The sequence below is a fragment of the Eucyclogobius newberryi genome, unplaced genomic scaffold (assembly GCF_026437365.1).
Source record: "Eucyclogobius newberryi isolate DKJ021-1_F unplaced genomic scaffold, fEucNew1.0.hap1 SCAF_2, whole genome shotgun sequence".
Classification (NCBI taxonomy): Eukaryota; Metazoa; Chordata; class Actinopteri; order Gobiiformes; family Gobiidae; genus Eucyclogobius; species Eucyclogobius newberryi.
Genome location: NW_027315834.1, coordinates 43,740,696 through 43,758,824, shown reverse-complemented (window position 1 = coordinate 43,758,824; position 18,129 = coordinate 43,740,696). Strand labels below are relative to the sequence as shown.

Sequence of the window (18,129 nt, the reverse complement as noted above, 5' to 3'; positions counted from 1 at the left end):
TTGCGTTTCCGTATCAATGAGGCCTCCCTGATCTCACAATAGTAATTGTGTTCTCTGTGGCTTATTAGCGTTCCAATCCATAAGGATTTTCTCCTGGTTGCAGTTGTCAAAAATGCTGATTGTTTATAAAATTAAAAGTCTGACTGTACCATAATAATCCTAAACTCATTAAAAAAATGAAGTCTTTAGGACCCTTATCGGTCTAAACTTAACTCATTTCAAAAATAGCTCTACTTCTTAACTATTATGGCACTGCTTTCAGTATAAACTATTTGAGAAATGTTTTCCTTTGACGTTTGCAGTATAATCACTCAAGCCACAACAGATCAACATTCTTCTCAATTTGAATCAGCTCACCGCTATAGAATTTCATATTTCCACTGTGTGACTTGAATATGAGCCTCGATGCCTTGTTCAGAAGTTATTTCTTTGACTACAGGTCTCCACTTGAGGTGATGAAGATCTATTGACCCAGATGTTTTTTGGATCAATGCTTTCAGTCGTCGTCCTGTTGAACCTGGATCGATGGTTGCTGCGCAGTGAGGACTTCTTCTCTGATTTGGTCAGACCCCTTCCACGCACACGGCTCTGTGCAATCTGAACCATATTGGTCCTGTGGAGTTGGCTGGCTCTTCAGGGGCTGCATGCTTGGATCATCGCGCTGCATGGTGACAAAGATGAAAAGGGTTATTATGAAACACTGTTGTGGATTCATGCTGAATGAGTCAGAGGTGAGTTTGGATCGATGTAGTTGTGAGTGCACTGGATGGCCGAGTGCTTCACTCCAGTCTCCAGTAAATCTCAGAGAATGGCCTGAAGGTTGCATGGATAATTTATTATTACTTGGACAATTCTTCCAATAAAATTCACATTGTGCAGAGCAATTAACAGCAAAACCAAACTCCTTCATTAGTAATGAAGGTTTGGTAATTAATAAATACATTACCAATAGGAACTTGCATGAAAACTATAATCTATAACAAAGATTTGCAAATTGCCTTCACTGCATTTTAGTTTATTTGTTTGTGTTATTTGTGTTTTTTTCCTTTGAAGAGCTTGAGAAATTCAATAAAGCTGTGTGGGGTTAGGGGGGAATCAGTATATGGTGAGGAATTTGTACCATTTACTCTGAATGTTAGTTACGCTGGAATGTGCAGGTAGCTGCAATAATTAAACTCGGATTAGCTTCTATACACTCCTTAGCAGCCATTCATTATTCACTATATTTCAAGAATTTCATTCAACCCAATAGCCACGGGAAATGGAATTTTTCAGCAAGAGTCAAGCTGTTGTTGTGCTACCGATTATTTTTCAACAGCTTTAAGTTTCCATTTGTTCCTTGGTGCCCTAAAAAGCACTGTTCACTAACAACACTCTTGTGCTGAGATCCAATTATGTTTTGAAAATGAAATTATCTATCATGGGGAAAACACTGACATTTTGTTGCTCAACTTGCAATGAAAAGAGGAGTGCTAATATAATTGGCTAATAGAGCTGGGAAGGGTGTTAATGATTGCATTTAAAGTCTGATTTAAATTGGTAATGCTCTCAGCATTTTTAGACAATACTTTCTCCTTTTCTGTCTGGTTTGCAATGTAAATCATATGTCATATATCATCAGGATTACATTTATTCATTCCCAGGGGGAATTATTTTTGTTACAGACATGCAGCTGACCAGCAGAGGAAATAGAGAAAGTAATAATCAATAATAATAAAAAACAATAAATCCTTGAATCGGCTTAAACCCCCTGTAAAATGTATAATATAAAATATAGTACACTTACAACATATGTATATATTGACATGTGAACTCAACATTGCACGATGACTTTACAAAGAGGAGTTCGGCAGTTTGATGGCGACAGACAAGAATGATTCATGTGTCTCTCAGTGGAGCAGAAACGAGCTCTTGCCGCTGACCAACACATTGTTGAGTGGGTGGGAGGAGAAATACAGAATGGTCCTGATTTTTGAGAACCAGCTCCTCCCCCGCCACATGGTGGGCTTTTTTGATGATCTTATTAAGTCTATTAGCGTTCCTCATGCGCAGACTGCTGTTCCAGCAGACCACAGTGTATATGATGGCACTGGTCACCACAGACTCATGGAATATTCTGAGCATTGTGCTGCAGCTCTGCAAATGTCAAAAGACCTTGGCCGCCTCAGAACCTAGAGACAGCTCTGGTCCTTCCTATGGACAGTGTCCACATTCTTTCCCCAGACCAGTTTATTGTCCAAATACTTTTACTCCTCCACCACTTCCACATTGCAAAGTCCTCCAAAAGTGTTACATAACATTTAATTAGCTTTGTTCAACAACATTTGAATCGATAATTAAAGTGCTCAGGTGCCACAGGATTTCTCACACCTCTGCTTTGAGATGAGTTCTTTTTGGTCAGGAACTGAACCAATGTCAATGCAAAATACAACCTTTAACCATTCTTATAAAACTGTGTAATTTTCATGTTGTTTACCAGATTAATTGGTATGTATTTTCAGAGTAAAACACAGGGACATATGAACTATGATGAATAAAATAATATCCTAAAAATCTTAAAAGATAATGTTTACATCTGTAGAGTCATCAGTGGATGGCCCACGGACCAGTACTTGGGGAACCTGGCTCTACGGAACACATCAGCAATTCACTATGAAGAATAAGAAAAGCACTGAGGACAGCAAGATAGCTGACTTCTCCTAAACAACAAACAGCTGACTCTATAGGATACTTTTGCTGCTGTGTACCCCCATCGTCTTTCAAGTCAAATCTCTGGCCCACATTCCCACTCTGAAGAAATGCATAATCCTGGCTGCCCAAACCCCTAAAAGGTTAAACTTAATCATTATGGACCCGTGGCTTTTAACAGCATTCAAAGACCTTTGGTTAGTTGTAATTTGCAATTCCGCTACAAAGATTATGCTGTGCTGTGGTGTGAGGTCGGCGAACACCTGGTGGGAAGTGGTGGTGTCATCACTATTCTGTCACATTCAAGGCTTATAGGACTTTTACACAGTGCAGTCTCATGAATCTTAATGAGCACGTTCACTCAAATTCTCTGATGTGTGACCCAAAGAAAACATTATCAGATTGATGGGACTCTGAACATAACCCTTTCGGTGCTTGCACTAATGGAAGAATGAAAACAATAATATCAATATTAAATCCACTTCCATTCCACTTTTTGCATGTTTTAGCTGCACACAGAACGTGACTGAATCTACAAATTTGCCAAATGCAATACACAGCTCGCGGTTTTCCACTAAGAATATGGTGTGTCACTGAGGTAAGCCAAGAGCTCACTGCACGCTTGGAAAGTAAGTTATCACCGGATTCAACGTGTCGCATTAACGATCACACTGTGCTCTGCTCAGACAAACTAGACCCACTCAATATGCAGTAACCCCCCTCGCCTGAGAGGGACTTCAATCAATATTTCCTTCACACAGAAGTAATATGGAGCAGAAACATGTTGTGTACATTTGTTCAAACCAAAGAGTGTCTACAAATACATATGAATTTCCCAAATTAAAATAATACCGTCTTAATAACAGTGAATCGATATTATGCCCATTTCCGTTTCGCTCATTTAAATGGTAGTTATTTGCATGGTAATAAACACATTCAAATAAACACAGACAAAGAAGCTTACCACAGAGTGAATGCATCTGTGTCATTTCTGCGAATGGTGATGAGAATGGTGGGATGTGATTCATTCAACCTCATTTTTGATTACAAAGTGATTTGAATTTTACAATTATGAAGGGCATTTGGTGTCCTCAAATCCTCTTTATACTTGTCATGACTAATCTGCTACACACTCCCCATTTGGTGGTCTGTAAAGCAAGACTGGACAAAATCTCCTTCTACTGATTTAGCAACATTGGGCTCCCACTGCAAACCTCTTTCAGCCATTCTTCTTTAGTTCTTTACAAATGATTCATTCGCTATTTAGCTCACATTTTTATGTTTCTGACAAACAAACATAGGGCCATATTTTAGGATGCCGTGTCCCTGAAAAATATGAAAAAAGGTGAACATTTTACTTTTTTATTCAGATAATACCTATACTTGAGGTCTTGTACATACTTTTTTGAAAATAAGAGATTTAGTCTTCTCCCCAGTAAGATCTGATCTATCACTTGGAGCTGATATAATTGTAAGGGCAAAACCTTAAAAAATGTACGTCATTGTGTTATTTTCAAAATATGAAAAACTCAATCATATCTGTGGTCAAACTCATTGGTGCGAAAACTACAAATGTTAAAATAATTGTGTTGACATTAAACTTATACCAGTCTTAGGAGTAACCAAAACTTTTACTCAAGTACGAGTAAAAGTATGTGTCACACAAAGTATGATTTCCTGCTTTGATCTTTTTTGCCTATACTCTTTTACTGGAGATGAGGAAGATGAAGAAACGCAGACTCTATTTCCACAACAAACATTTGTCATTTGAAACAAAATCAGCAACCACAAAACGCACATTAGAAGTTAGATTCTAAAAAAAAATGTACAAAGCAAACCCAGCATCAGTGACATTATCACAACATCTGTCACATCACTTTAGAGTAAAAAGTTATTTTAATCATTCGACATCTGGTCTTTTAAAGAACAGAGACACGTATTGTGATGAAACTACTCAAAGAGCTGCATTGATGTGCAAATAATCTCTGGCAAAACATCACATCCTGCAGAATACAGATACAAGCTTTTCTCTTAAGTAAATAAATGGATATAGAAACATTTCGTTTGCTACACTCCGATGTCCTGTTCCTGTCACACAAATTCTGTTCTGGCCGCACAGGTACAAATTCAAAAAAGTAGCTCCCCACTGGGACCGTCTCTTTACTCTTTGGTTGTTAGCGATTCCGACCATGTATGAGGTATTGTAGAGGCTATAAAAAAGTATGACCTCATGTTTTATGCATAGCTTCCTCACTTTCATAAGATAAGGGGTGTCATTGTTGCACTGGCATAAACTTAGTGTACCTTCCAGGAGAGTGTTTCACCTTCAGCTTATGTGACGCCTGCTGCATTTTTCTAATCACAAAAAGGTTGTAAGGAATAATATCAAAAGGCCAAGAAGCGATTGCACTGGAAGTACTGGGCAGAAGTATTTGAGTTTTACAAAAAAATCTGCCTTACTGCTGCTGCATATTAGTGTGTGGACATATTTAATTTCCTTGAAGCCTATCCTCATCACAATTAATAAAGAAAACATAATTAATGAAAGCTTATAAGAGTGGTTGAGTGACTTGAATGTAATCATCAACCATCATCGTCCTTTTACATGCACAGGATAAACCTTAGGAAGTCCAGACTGAGCCAACCTCATGGTCACCCACTGCTCCTGACAATGTACCCCACCGGTTTTGAAAGGGGGGGCAAATGTGGGGGCAAATTTAGTACAGCCACAAAAGAAAATGGGAACTTCCATAAAGAAGAAAATATGTTTTCATTAAAAAGCATTTGCACTGACTGAAATGTTTCTGACGCCCAAGGCGGACTTGTTTGCCTGCAGCAACAGTGCACACTTTGTTCACATACATATGCATGGAGCCTCTTCTGCAGGTCCAAAAGAAAACTGTTTCCTGTAGAAATATAATGCAAGGTCATGTTGGGAGTTAGAAAAATACCGGTTTGTACACAACAGTAGGACCTTGACAGATTCAAACAGGTGATTGTAAAGAGATTCTATCATAAACTTGTGATGTTTGATAAAACGTTTTGAAGCAGAGTGGCTCTTAAGTTTCAGGCTGAAGAGATCACTTTGTAAACTGCTTTTCCATCCCCTTATTTTGAAAGCACATTTTGAAGTATCGTATAAGTAACGGGAGGTGAAAAGACTAAATATTGCATTAAGAACCCTTCATTCACATCAAAGTGTATACGCTCATAACAGCATATCAGCTGAAGCACATTTTGAAAGGTGGAAAATGTATTAAATATTATATTAAAATGTTAAAACTCACGTGATTATTGGACTACTGACCTACAGGTGCATCGGAGCGGACAGGTGGTGAACAAGGCCAAAATATGCTGCAATTTGCTGCAAATCCTCCAGAAAAGCAGAGCTAAACAAACATCACAGCCCTGCACAAGTCTTGAAGAAGCACAGGCTAAAAACAAAACATGTGGGCCAACTATAACTTAAAAAGATACATGCTCTCTAATCTTCATCAGAGGAGACATTCGGGAATAGTTTATGTTTGTCCAACATTAAGTGTTAACAACCTGCTAAACTTAGGACATGACAAAAAGTATGCAGCTAACAGCTAAATAACAGAAAGTGTGTCTCTAGCATAGAATGTACCTTTTCTGAATGTGCTCTGCAGCTTTTAGGTCCTCCAGCAGGCGGTTCCATAGACTAGGGCCGTAGAACTGGAATGACGCTTCAGTGTGAGTGTGTTCTGACTTTGGGAATGATCAGGAGCCAACTGCCAGAGGAGCGCAGGAGCAGCGAGGGTTTCTATGGTAAAAGCAATTGTTACAGCATTAAAAAAGTATCGAAACATTTAAAAAACAGTAAAAGAACTTTAAAATTAATCCTAAAACACAAGGGGAGCCATCGATTTTAAAATGGTGTGATGTGAACCCGCCCCCTGTTCTTAGTCAGGACAAGTGCAGATGAATTTTGTAATAATTGTAAACCTGAAATACTCTTTAGGGAAGAGCAGGGCATCGGGGTTCTGATCAAAACGTGTCAGTGAGATTACATGTATAAATTAGCTCTATATGAATCAGAATCAGAAACAAGCGTGTCTGTATAATTTTGTATTTCTTAGTATAATGATGCATCTACTTAATGGTATGCTTGAATTGATAAAGCATCAGATTATGAACATGATTGTCAGTCACATGGTGGTAATCTTGATATAGTTACCCTGACACCTCTGATAGCCTCACTGTACTCCTAATTATAGAACAATTTTGCCATAAAATCTGATTTAGCGCTTCAAACCAAGCTCCGTGAAGTCACTGAGTTCCAGCCAAGACTTCCTCTGGTGATTTCATTCGTTTGTTTTGCTGTATTATGTTTGTCAACCTTCCCACTGCACACACTCCAAGAGCCTGCTCAGCATTGCTTTTCACAGCAACGGGGATTGTGTGACAGAGCAACATTGCCCCCTGTTGGCTAATATGTAAAGTCCCTCACAGATGCAGCATTACTAAAAAAAATACTGTACATGGATCAGTATGTATGGTAGCTAGCATCTGTTATATCTGTGCTCACTAATTGCAGTGGTAAAAATGTTTGCAACGGTAATTCTTCAGTAATACCTATAGTGGTTGTAGTGATCATTAATATAATTGTAATATTAGAAGTAATAGTAGAAAAAGCACCAGTTGTAAGTTATTGTAGTTGGAGAAGTAGCAGGAGTAATTTGCTTAAACTGTATACTTAATGCTCAAGTTAAGTAAGATTTGCTGATAGTGAGAATGCATTAGTCCTATAGCACTGTGTGATGCTTAAAGGTGCATTATTTATTAATAGCTGGTTAAGGGGTTAATTGAGAAGAGCAAAGCGAGGCTGCCCATCTGTGCCATCGGCCTCTGCAACCTCCACCTTGGCTATTATTCTCATGGTGGTATGAACTTTACTTTACTTTTGAGGAGATATCAAACATGAAAATCACATGTCTTCTTCAGTAATAGCTTGAATCGATGTTTCTAATGCAACCCTCCCGTTTTGATTTTCCGTAACTTTTAGTAGCGTCAAGAAGAGTCGATCAAAAAAACAAAAAATGCAAGTGCAGTAAATCACCTGGCTCACAGACAATAGGCTCAATCAGGAACCCATTGCAATTTCTGAAACAGCTCCTGGTGAAAAAAGAATGAAAAGTGATTAAAGAACTGTATTTGATTGCGCATAGATTCATTTTTCTCCTGCTAATGTGTAGTGTAACCATACTGGGCAATATATGAGACAGGTAATTTATTGTCTGCTAAGCTAATCACTGCTCCATTCTGTGCTGAGCATCATCTAGACTTCATCATTCTCGACACTGTAAATTCTCTAAATTGTTATCTTGGAAGCTTGGAAAACAACAGGCAGAAAGAACATGTTTTAAAATATGAGACAGCCTGAATAAAAAGAATAAAAATGTTAAACCAACAAGACCAAATACAAACATCGTTTGAATCTGGCTGCAAAAAAATAATTCTGCAAAAAAACATAAAAATGAAGAAGTAAAGTCTGGACACTAAATTTACCTGCAATGACTGAAGCGTATTAACACAAAATTAGGCACTGAAATACCTGATACTGAAATTCAAAGTGCAATTAAAAGACTAAAAAACAAAAAAGCTCCAGAGAGTGACAGGTTCAGCTCGGGGAAGGACCAACTTGACTGTGCCTCATATAGACCAGCTCAATTCTGAAAGTGGAATATGGTATATACACCTCAATTATGACTGAAACAAATGGAACAAATACTCTCAAATTTAGTTCATATTGATCAGACAGGATTCATTAACAAACAACAAACACAAAACAACATACAAACGTCTTTACATGTAATGAAGTATATATAAAAGCAACAAAACAAGGCAGTAATAATAAGTCTGAATGCAGAAAAAGCGTTTGACTGTTAACTGCCTTATTCATTTAAAATATTGCGCACATTTCAAATACTTAGATTTATTTATAAAAATTATTGGGGCTGTCAAGAATTAAAATAATGACCACTTGACAGATCCACTGACTTTGGAAAGAGGGGGGAGGCAGGGCTGTGCTTGGTCCCCCCTCTTGTTAGCTTTGTATTGGCCCAATGTTATAGACAATCAGCAATAATCCATGGTGTTACAATGTATGGGAAGGAACATAAAATGGCTGAATGTTGGTATGGTATGGTGAAGACATTATAAATAAAACGTTTAATATGATAATCACTTAATTTAACATAATGACTCATCCTATTTTTTGGCTAAAGAGTTACGTACTGGGGATTTAAGATTTACAGTTCTGTCTTTCAAAACTGTGCACATATCTGGATCCACAAGTTGACAAGACTGTATTTCAAATCAAGTACACATGTTTCAGAAAGAAACACAGCAAACTACAGCACCAGCACATGAAAAGACATGAAGTATGGTCATCTCTACTGCAGCATTCGGCGTTATTCTGTGCTTTTAACTAGAATCCCCAAAGGAGAGATGTTTCCTATTGGAGGTATCTACATTAACCAGAAAGTATAAAGAATAAAACTGTCTGGGGTTAAGCTTATTGGAAAACGTTTATATTCCTTACATATTTTCAACAAAAACATGATATAAAGTTAATGATTAATGATAATGGACAAATAAATGTTTCAATTGGTTTTCCGTTCACAATGATCCAGCTAAACATGCCATGGAGAAGCTGGGGACTGAAAAGAGCAAATTATGAAGTCTTTGTGCTGTTTTCAGGTTTCTAGGTCTAGGTGAATATGGCCTTAAAGTACTTTTTGTTTTTTAAAGATCTGATGCAGTAGTTCTAATTGTACATACACATGCTGATTAAAGCAGCAATTACAAATGGAACAAACAAAAAATGTACTCATCCATAAAAATCAATAATTTACAAAAGACATCGGCACAGTCCGGAAAACCTTGTCCCTGTTTACCCCAGCGCTATTAATCTAAAACATGATGAAAGTTGCAAATGTCCGTACACTCTATTTTCAACGCAAAATAAGTTGAATTAGAGCTGTAATGGGCCGAAGTGTTTTGGCTTTGAATTCTGAAGTCTCCCACTGCTGAGTAATGAGCTAAAATTACACCCTGTGTGGCTGTTATTATACTTTCTGATGTTATTGACACAATGTTCCTTTCTGCTATTGCTACTTTTAATATGATCTCTATGCATGCAGAGAGATGTCTCATGAAGTGTTTAGAGGAAAAGTGAAGAAATGCATGACGTTAAGGGCAGTGGAAAACACTTAAATCAACATGGAACAATAGCAGGTGATGAGACTGAAATAGTTACTCACGGGTTTCAGAATAGTACGAATCTAGGACCGTGGCCGCACTGATTAACAAGAGTTAAAGCCACATAGTGCACCATATATAGTAAACATATGTCTATGGAAAAAGCCCTCAAAATGTTGCATATAACAGGAAGCTGGATTAGGTGCACTATAATGTGACTTCCCTGGTGAGGGTCCACTGCCTGCTTAATTTATCTGCACTCTTCTCTGAGTTTTATTTCTCCTGTCATAGACCCTCCAGTCAAGACAATAACATGGACAAGACATGGAGACAGAATTTACATAGTGCACCTTTAGTTAGTAAAAACAAAAGGTAAGCAGTACACATAATGATTGATTCAGTACAGTTCGGCTAACACAACTTTGAGGTTAAAAGTATTTTCATAAAAAGTGTATATACATATTCTTAAATACACACATATTATATATATATTCTTATATACACACATACACAAAATAATTAATTTCATAAACATTACATATTCTACATGTTTTTCTTTTTAAAGATTTTATTTTATATTGCTTAAAATGAGCATGTCTAAATGCGCTGACAGATTGTGATGGGCGGAGTTAGTAGGGCTGCGTTCCAAGCACGGCTAGAGTAATGAGCTTGGATTCCATCGTGGTGACCTTGCCTTGCTGTCCCACCTGCCCGTCCATCATCCACAGCAACACTGGGTAACGGATGGATGATTCCCTAGCCTGAAATGGGGGACAACAGCTGACCTGGCAACTCTGAGTGCAGGAGTGATGGTGGGCCGGGCAGAGAGTGGTGCTGTGGGGAGGGTCATACGGAGGTAGGATTTGTAATTGTGGGAGTTTGTCACGGAGCTGTACAACTGTCGATGAGCTAGCTTGGACATGGCCATGAATGATTACATCCCACACCAACAAAGAAATGAATCAAAATCATGATTCCACAGCAGAGCCATAAAACACAAGTCCACACAGTCCAGGCTTGTTCCAGTGACAACACAGGAGCATATGGAGAGAATATGCAAAGGTTTGAGATACAATATAAGGAAGACTATCAATCACGTTTATGTGCATAACACACAGATGCGAACTCAACAGTATTGTGATGTATAATTGATCAATGCACAAATTAAGTTGTAATTAAACACAGCATTTTGAATGGCTATTTCTGTTTGATTCATGATGTCCAGTACAACGTCAGGATTTGTTTAGTCAGTGGCATTCTTGTCTATTATGGTCCACATTACCTCTACCTACCTATAGTATAAATCTCTGCACGTTGTCTCATCCATTTTTCTAAGGTCGGGTCCTCTACCACAGGTGCATGGTGTATATGTAGAGGAAGTGACTGATGGTGGCCCCATTCCTGAGTCTGCATCCATAGCCAGTGTTGTTGATTATTTGGATGAGGGGGTTCAGACCTATGCAGAACAGCGGTGGGGACACATGCGTCTCCTTGGCACTTGTGCCATTGGCTTACTATTGGCCTCTAGGTTTACCACAGCCTCATTGTTTGCTATGAACGCTCTTAGGGTCCTTTTGATGTTGTACATCTCCAAGCATTCAGTGATCCATGTGTGTGGCCAGGGCCGGCCCTTCCACTCAGCTGTAAAGGCGGGTGCCTGGGGCGGCACTGTGGGGGGAGTTTTTTGCGCCCCCTTCTATGAATCCAAACGCTATTTTGGAATTGACAAATAAATCTAACGAAAATTGTTATATATGTGTTATGTTTTTGCTTGGCAGAATTTTTTTTAGGGCACCAAATGTGCTGGGGCCGGCCCTGTGTGTGGCATTGAGTTGTATGCTTTCCTGTAATAATTCCAGGCAGTGCTCAGGTTGGTGTGTCGGGTTCTACAGTCTTGGGCAACTGTTCTGTCAAACAAGAGTTGGTGTTTGGCTTTGCCGATGCACTTCTGTGCTTTGTTCATGAATTGATCCATGTGCTCACTTATCTTAGCTGCAATGCTGCTGACATGAGCTTCCATGTTGTGGAGAGAAAGGTTATTGGCCAATAGTTGGATGGGGCTGTACCTTTTGGAGGGATCCTCCGCCCTCTGGTTAGCCATTCATAGTGAGTCCCATCCCTTAGCAGCTGGTTAATTTGTGCTGCCAGGCGCTCATGGAGTTTGTTGAGTTTCTTTAGCCAGTAGGCGTGAATCATGTGCAGCCCAGTTTTTCACCTGATACTCTTTCTTGGATGTCTTCCACGGTGATGTAACTGGATTCTGTTCACAGAGGTTGTTGGAGTCCTCCCTCTTATATATAAGAGAGATATAAATTATATATTTCACATGCTTTCTTCGTGTGTGGCTATTGTCAATGGGTTGCTGCAATTAAAAGTTTTAATAAAATTGCTTTTAATATTGCATTGTGAACATTTAAATGTATGTACATTTAAATGTCCACATCCATCCATCCATTTTCTACCGCTTATTCCCTTTTGGGGTCGCGGGTGACTGGAGCCTATCCCAGTGACTTCGGGCCTTAGGCGGGGTACACCCTGGACAGTGGCCAACTCGTCGCAGCAAATGTCCACAATGGACATTTATTTGTCTTTTTCCACAATCCACAGACTAATATAAAAGGTTGTTTTATTTTCAAAGGTCTTATGGGTTCTCAAGTCAGAACTATTCTGTTTATACTTCTGCTTCAATTGACGGGGGCTGGGGGGTTTCATATTTTATTTGGCCATAAATAGTAAATTCCCATGTCCTCTGAGGAGGTCAAAAACCAATGCAGGCACTGCTTGCTGAGCATTGAGCAAATGCTGCTACAACACCGACAGATGGCTTACTGAATCTTATTTTCCCTATATGTTATTGTCGTTGTACTGTTTATGTTTTTTTGCTGATTAAGTTCCAGGCCTTAAATTGGCTTCACGATGGTGGAAGAACACGTTTTGCTTATCAGTGTATTGCAGTTCAGTGCATTTTTGAGAATTGTGAGCTCAGCATTCTACAAACCCATTTGTCTCCTATGTTCTTGCACATGTGCATGTCTCCAGGTGTAACCCACTTTCTAATGGAGGAGCTCTTTGTTTACACCTGCAGAAGCGAGCCTGTCTCCGGATAGGTTCAACCAATCAATAACAGAGGTTAGTGAGGAGAACACTGTCAGTCGGTCGAGAGCAGCTCTGAAGATGCACTGTACTGTGTAGTGCATGTGCATGTGAGGGGGGACAGAGGAAAGAGAGTCACATTTAAAGTGGAAACACAGATATATATGTTTTTTACTATTTACTGTGGGACTGTTGACCTAGCAGGTTTAATTTTGGAATACACAAAATGAAATGCATTCATTAATCATTCAAACTTGAAATATGTAACCTAATAATAAAGTCAGATATCAAACATAACTGGGTTAGTATAATTTTACAATTCACTTTACTGACCTCTTGTGGCTACTATATAGTTTCTTTATTGGCTCTTGGAATCTAACAACAATCTATACTTCCTCAGCTATGTAATACTTGAGTGCAGCAAGGTTTCAGAGGCTGGAACAACAATGTATGAGCTTCACTCTTGAAAAAGGAGCACAAGAGGGACTTTTCAATCATTACTCGACACAGAAAAGCACAGAGGCAGTTCTGTTGAGAAAAGCAGAGAAGCGAAGAAGGTCAGTCCCTCTGCTCATCATGCCACGCAGATCAGTTTAACCCTCAAAGTACAGGTGCAGCAGACATTAGCAATTTTTCCATCAAATCCAAGTCCACGACAGTTGGAGGCTTCCTTGGTTTTAGGGTGAACCAATTTCTTGAGCAATAAATATGATACCTACTACAGACTGTGTATAAAAGCTAGAGTTCAGCTTTTAGTTCTACTGAAGTAGCTAGGCTGTATCCACATGGATTTTACATGCCTGTGGTAAGGTCAAAAATGCCTCATTAGAGTTATTACAGTTTTTTTATTTGGCACATTTTCTGAAACTTTTCATCTATCTGGCAAATCTTTAGCAAAATTAAAAAAAAAACTATTCAATGTCACAAAGCACTTCAGAATGTTTGAAGAATTACTTTGCAAATAAAACTCAACACCTTTGTAAAAAGAACACATTGTGGTTAAAATATTTAAAAAATCATCCCACTAAAAAAAAAATACAAAAATCCAACCATCATCAAGACAATGGAGTCACAACCTTTCTCAGACATGTTTCCACTCTTCACGTTTGTGCCAATACGAGCAAGAACTAGAGACATTTAGACATTAGAGAACAGCGATTTAAGAAAACTGTACAAAAAGAACAGTTGTTATTTATTCGCACATTTCACCATCACAGTTTGGAACATAATTTAGCAATAGGACTATTTCCCCCCTTCACATAACAATCCAACATGTCAGCCTTACACAGGGCATATGCTCACTGTCCCCCATTAGCTTACTCCATGATGTCAGCAATTTCACAGGCAAGGCAGAATAAGCCTGTCAGGTCTGCCCTTTAGGCTAATCTTTGTAACCAACTACTTTAAACAGGCAATCACCATGACAGACAGACAGGCAGACAGACCAAAATGTCAAATTAACACAGGGAGGCAAAGGCAGAGGCAGCAGAATTCAAATGACTGGAAGGGCTTGACGGACGCTGCCGTTTTTAGAGGTGTTTACTCTGAAAACAGCTTTTTCACAGCGTTGATTAGAGTCAAAGAAGTTTAAGAGTCACCTGGGGACACGTGGAAGTTGAATGTTTACCTTATAGGATATACAGAACATATAGAAAGGAGGAGCGAAAGCTCATAAGCTTTCATTGTCTTTGTCCTAACAGTGTCTCCAGCAATATTAGCCTGTATTTGAACACTGGATACAGATACGGCTGGAAAAGTACTCAAGCTGAATTTGCTACGTGAATGCTTGTAATTAGCAAATCACAAAAGGCTGCAATTATTCTGAAACGTATATAATTAGTCCAACAAGTCACATTTTAGTCTGCTCTCAATGTGTCTTTCGAATGTGAATTGAATCTTGGTTTTAAAAAATACTATTTAACTAGAATCTTTTCATTGAGCTTTACTTTTGCTACATATAGAGACATAATTATTGGGATATAGGATAAAGTAACAATTTGATGAATGGGTGAACATTTTATGATATGAAGTAGATAGGCTAAAATATAAATCTCAATTCCTTTGAGATTTATATTACTTATTTTTTTTCTTCTTGAGCATTTTGTGGTTTTAATGTATTTATTTATTATGTTCAGGTAACACTAATTATTAAGCAATTCACACCTTCAAAGAATAGTGTGCCAAAGTATCAAAGTGTAGTTGTATCTGAATCTAAAATGATATATATATATGAGTCAGTCGCAGTATAAAAAAGTCAGCTATTGTTCTTAGTGAGTGTAAACTATAATGAGGGGAGTGGGCATAGCACTGAGTGTTTCAGCACCACAGAGGCCGAGTACTCCAAGGCCTGTTTGAATATTGCAGCACTAATGCCACATGAAAATATCCATATCAGAATCAAAGTCAGAGTCAGAAAGGCTTTATTGTCATTGTCAATGAACAAAATTCACAGACATAGGAACTTGTCTTGGTGATTTGGTGCGACATAAAACAATGAACAATGAAACAACAATGACAACAATGAAACAACAATGACAACAAAGAAACAATTTAAATCTGCTATGGGATAAAATAACAATAAGCTATAAGATAAAAAATAAGAATACAAATAAAAGATAGGATTACTATGTGCACACATTTACAGATGAGTTTATACATGTAGTGCAGAAAGAGAACAGTGCAGTGAGTGATTCAATTATGGTTAAAGTGACAATGTGCTTTTCACTTTGGAAAGAATGTGATATCTTGTGTTACCACCTGCATAACATATTATGACACATTTGTACACACATACTTGTGTACTCACGCTGCAGGGCAAGTCATTTTATGGTACATTAAAAATATTGATTAAAAAAAGGACAAAGTGTTGACATATTTACACACTTAATGATCAATTTTAATTCAAAATATAGCAACATTTTTACCCATTTCCTATGTCTTTGAATCAGCTACCAATAATACATTTGAATTTCAACCCAATGTCCTATGACATAATACAGATTCAAATTAAGTTTCCCTAGATGTGTTTCCCACGTCTCCCATGGAGATGCAGGTTAGGCATGTACTAAATTTGTTGCACTGTGAACCTTTTGAGTTAAAGGATCGCTTTACCTGGAATGTTCCATACTATGACTTTAAACTTGTATCAGATTGAATAAGTTAGAGCTGAAAATTAGGTTAGAGCTTTTCTTGCTAAAACAATACTTTCTTACTGTGAGGCCGCCTCTTCACAGATCTAACCAGTAACTGGTAGCATTAACTGCTTGTCTCTAGGTGATAAATAAGGTAAATGCAATACAACAGAATATTTTAGGCAACGCAATAACATCTCCATGACGACAAGCAGGTGAACTACCCTTCACTAAAAAAAGTTACATACTGTACCTTTAAGTTGTATCAAATAATTAAAAGAAAGAAGTAGGCTATATAGTAGTTACTTTGTTATTACAGTAAAGAATCACTGTTTTAATTGATTTATTGTGATTTACACTGTATTGTGTTTTTAACATTGTAACTCACTTTGAATTGCGCTCTACAAATAAAATGTGACTGATTTGATGTGTTGTCCAGACACGACGCTAATGGTTCCGTGTTTGTAAATTATTAATAACAGCCTATTGACAGAGTGCTTGAAACTGTGATTTGTCGCCATGGGTACGTCTGTTCTGCAGTGAAATAAGACAAAAGACACCATCAGACAAGATGAGGTGTGCATAAGGCACTCAGGGCAAAAGAATGACACAAGTCACGAAGGCTTAAAAGAATGTCAGAAATTAGACCCAAAAGTGAGACAATTAAATACAGGGTAAAAACCTATTGGGAGAGAGCACGTGACCACCGGCTCCTCGCTCCACGTCGTGTTATTCCTCCACACGGACACGTGCTCGTGGTCTCCCCGCGGTGCTGCACAAACACGGAGGAGAAGATGCCTTTGTGAGCGCGCTACACCTGTGCTGCCGCCTCCTGGACGACTGTACGCGCCTATAAGTGCAGCACGGACGGGCTTATGAGCTCCAGTCAAAGCGGAGGAGCGGAATGGCGAGGATAACTCCGCTGCGCCTGTGCTGCGTCCTGCTCGCGGGGCTCCTGGCCACGGCCACGCGGGTCGCCCGTGCCAACGGCAGGGGGGTCGGCTCCGCGGACGAGGACCGGGACAAGGAGAGCGACGCGGAGACGCCGTGCGAGCTCAAAATCGTCACCGTGTCCACGCTGCCCGTGCTCCGGGAGAACGAGTTCAGCTTCGCCGCCGGAGCCCCCGGGAGCGGAGTCGGCGGCGGCGGCGGCGGCGGCGGCGCGGGGGGAAGTGTCGGGGGGACAGGTGCTGGAGGAGGAGCGGGGGGAGCAGGAGGGGGGGAATCCCGGCTCCTCTTGTTCGTGCGGACGGACATACCGGGGCGAGTCTCGGTCATGGACGATCTCGACAACACCGCTCTCCCGTACTTTACGCTCGGTAAGAATTGACACGACACAGTCTCACACCCCGGTGGTTCCGGACGGCTCCGCGCCGGGCCACGTGTTTGCTAAGCTTGATTTCACAAAGTGCCCTGACTTTGCCCCCTCATCTCGTGCCCTCGCCCCGTTGCCCACGCTCGCTGTTGACCACATGTCTGATGCTCCACACACTCCTCATGCCTCTCACTGCTGTCCTCCCCGTACCGCTCCAGTGTCGGATTATTGTGATTTAAATAAAGTTGGATTATTTCATGCGTGTCCAAAGAACAGGGACTCAATCAAGAAAAGCAATTTGATATTGCAAATTGCATGAAATTGGCCTCCCCCCCTCACATAGTGCTCACACAGAAATTGGGCTTCCAGTATGACTATTGGTCACACTGACAATGGTGGTTGTGCCTGTAGCAATAATTGAGTATTTGGATTTTCCAGTCGTTTTTGACACTTAGACTCAAACAGACCTTTCGTAAAGTCGTCTCTAAATAAAGGTGAATAGACTGAATGACAGGTCGCCTGAACGCCACTCACTTTGAAATTGTTTTTTGACCACAGCACCATTGACTGGATAAGTACATATGGAAAAGAAACACTACAACCTTTACTGCGCGAACGAATGGCATTCTAGGAGTTGTCAAAGTAATGTGTTTTACCCCCAAACTAATAGTTTTGTGT

At 39.5% G+C, this 18,129-nt stretch overlaps 1 protein-coding gene and 1 long non-coding RNA gene across 3 annotated transcripts in view; one reads left to right on the top strand and one right to left on the bottom strand.

The window, feature by feature from the left end:
• Window positions 1-18,129, bottom strand: part of LOC140366921 (uncharacterized) — a 262,861-nt gene that overhangs the window by 22,680 nt on the left and 222,052 nt on the right. The gene's annotated exons all lie outside the window — the stretch shown is intronic.
• Window positions 16,958-18,129, top strand: part of LOC140366915 (astrotactin-2-like) — a 259,612-nt gene continuing 258,440 nt past the window's right edge. For both annotated transcript variants that reach the window (XM_072453128.1, XM_072453126.1), the window contains exon 1: window positions 16,958-17,455. In XM_072453128.1, the coding sequence (XP_072309229.1) occupies window positions 17,041-17,455 (415 nt within the window). In that variant the 5' untranslated portion in view covers window positions 16,958-17,040. The remainder of the gene's footprint in view (window positions 17,456-18,129) is intronic.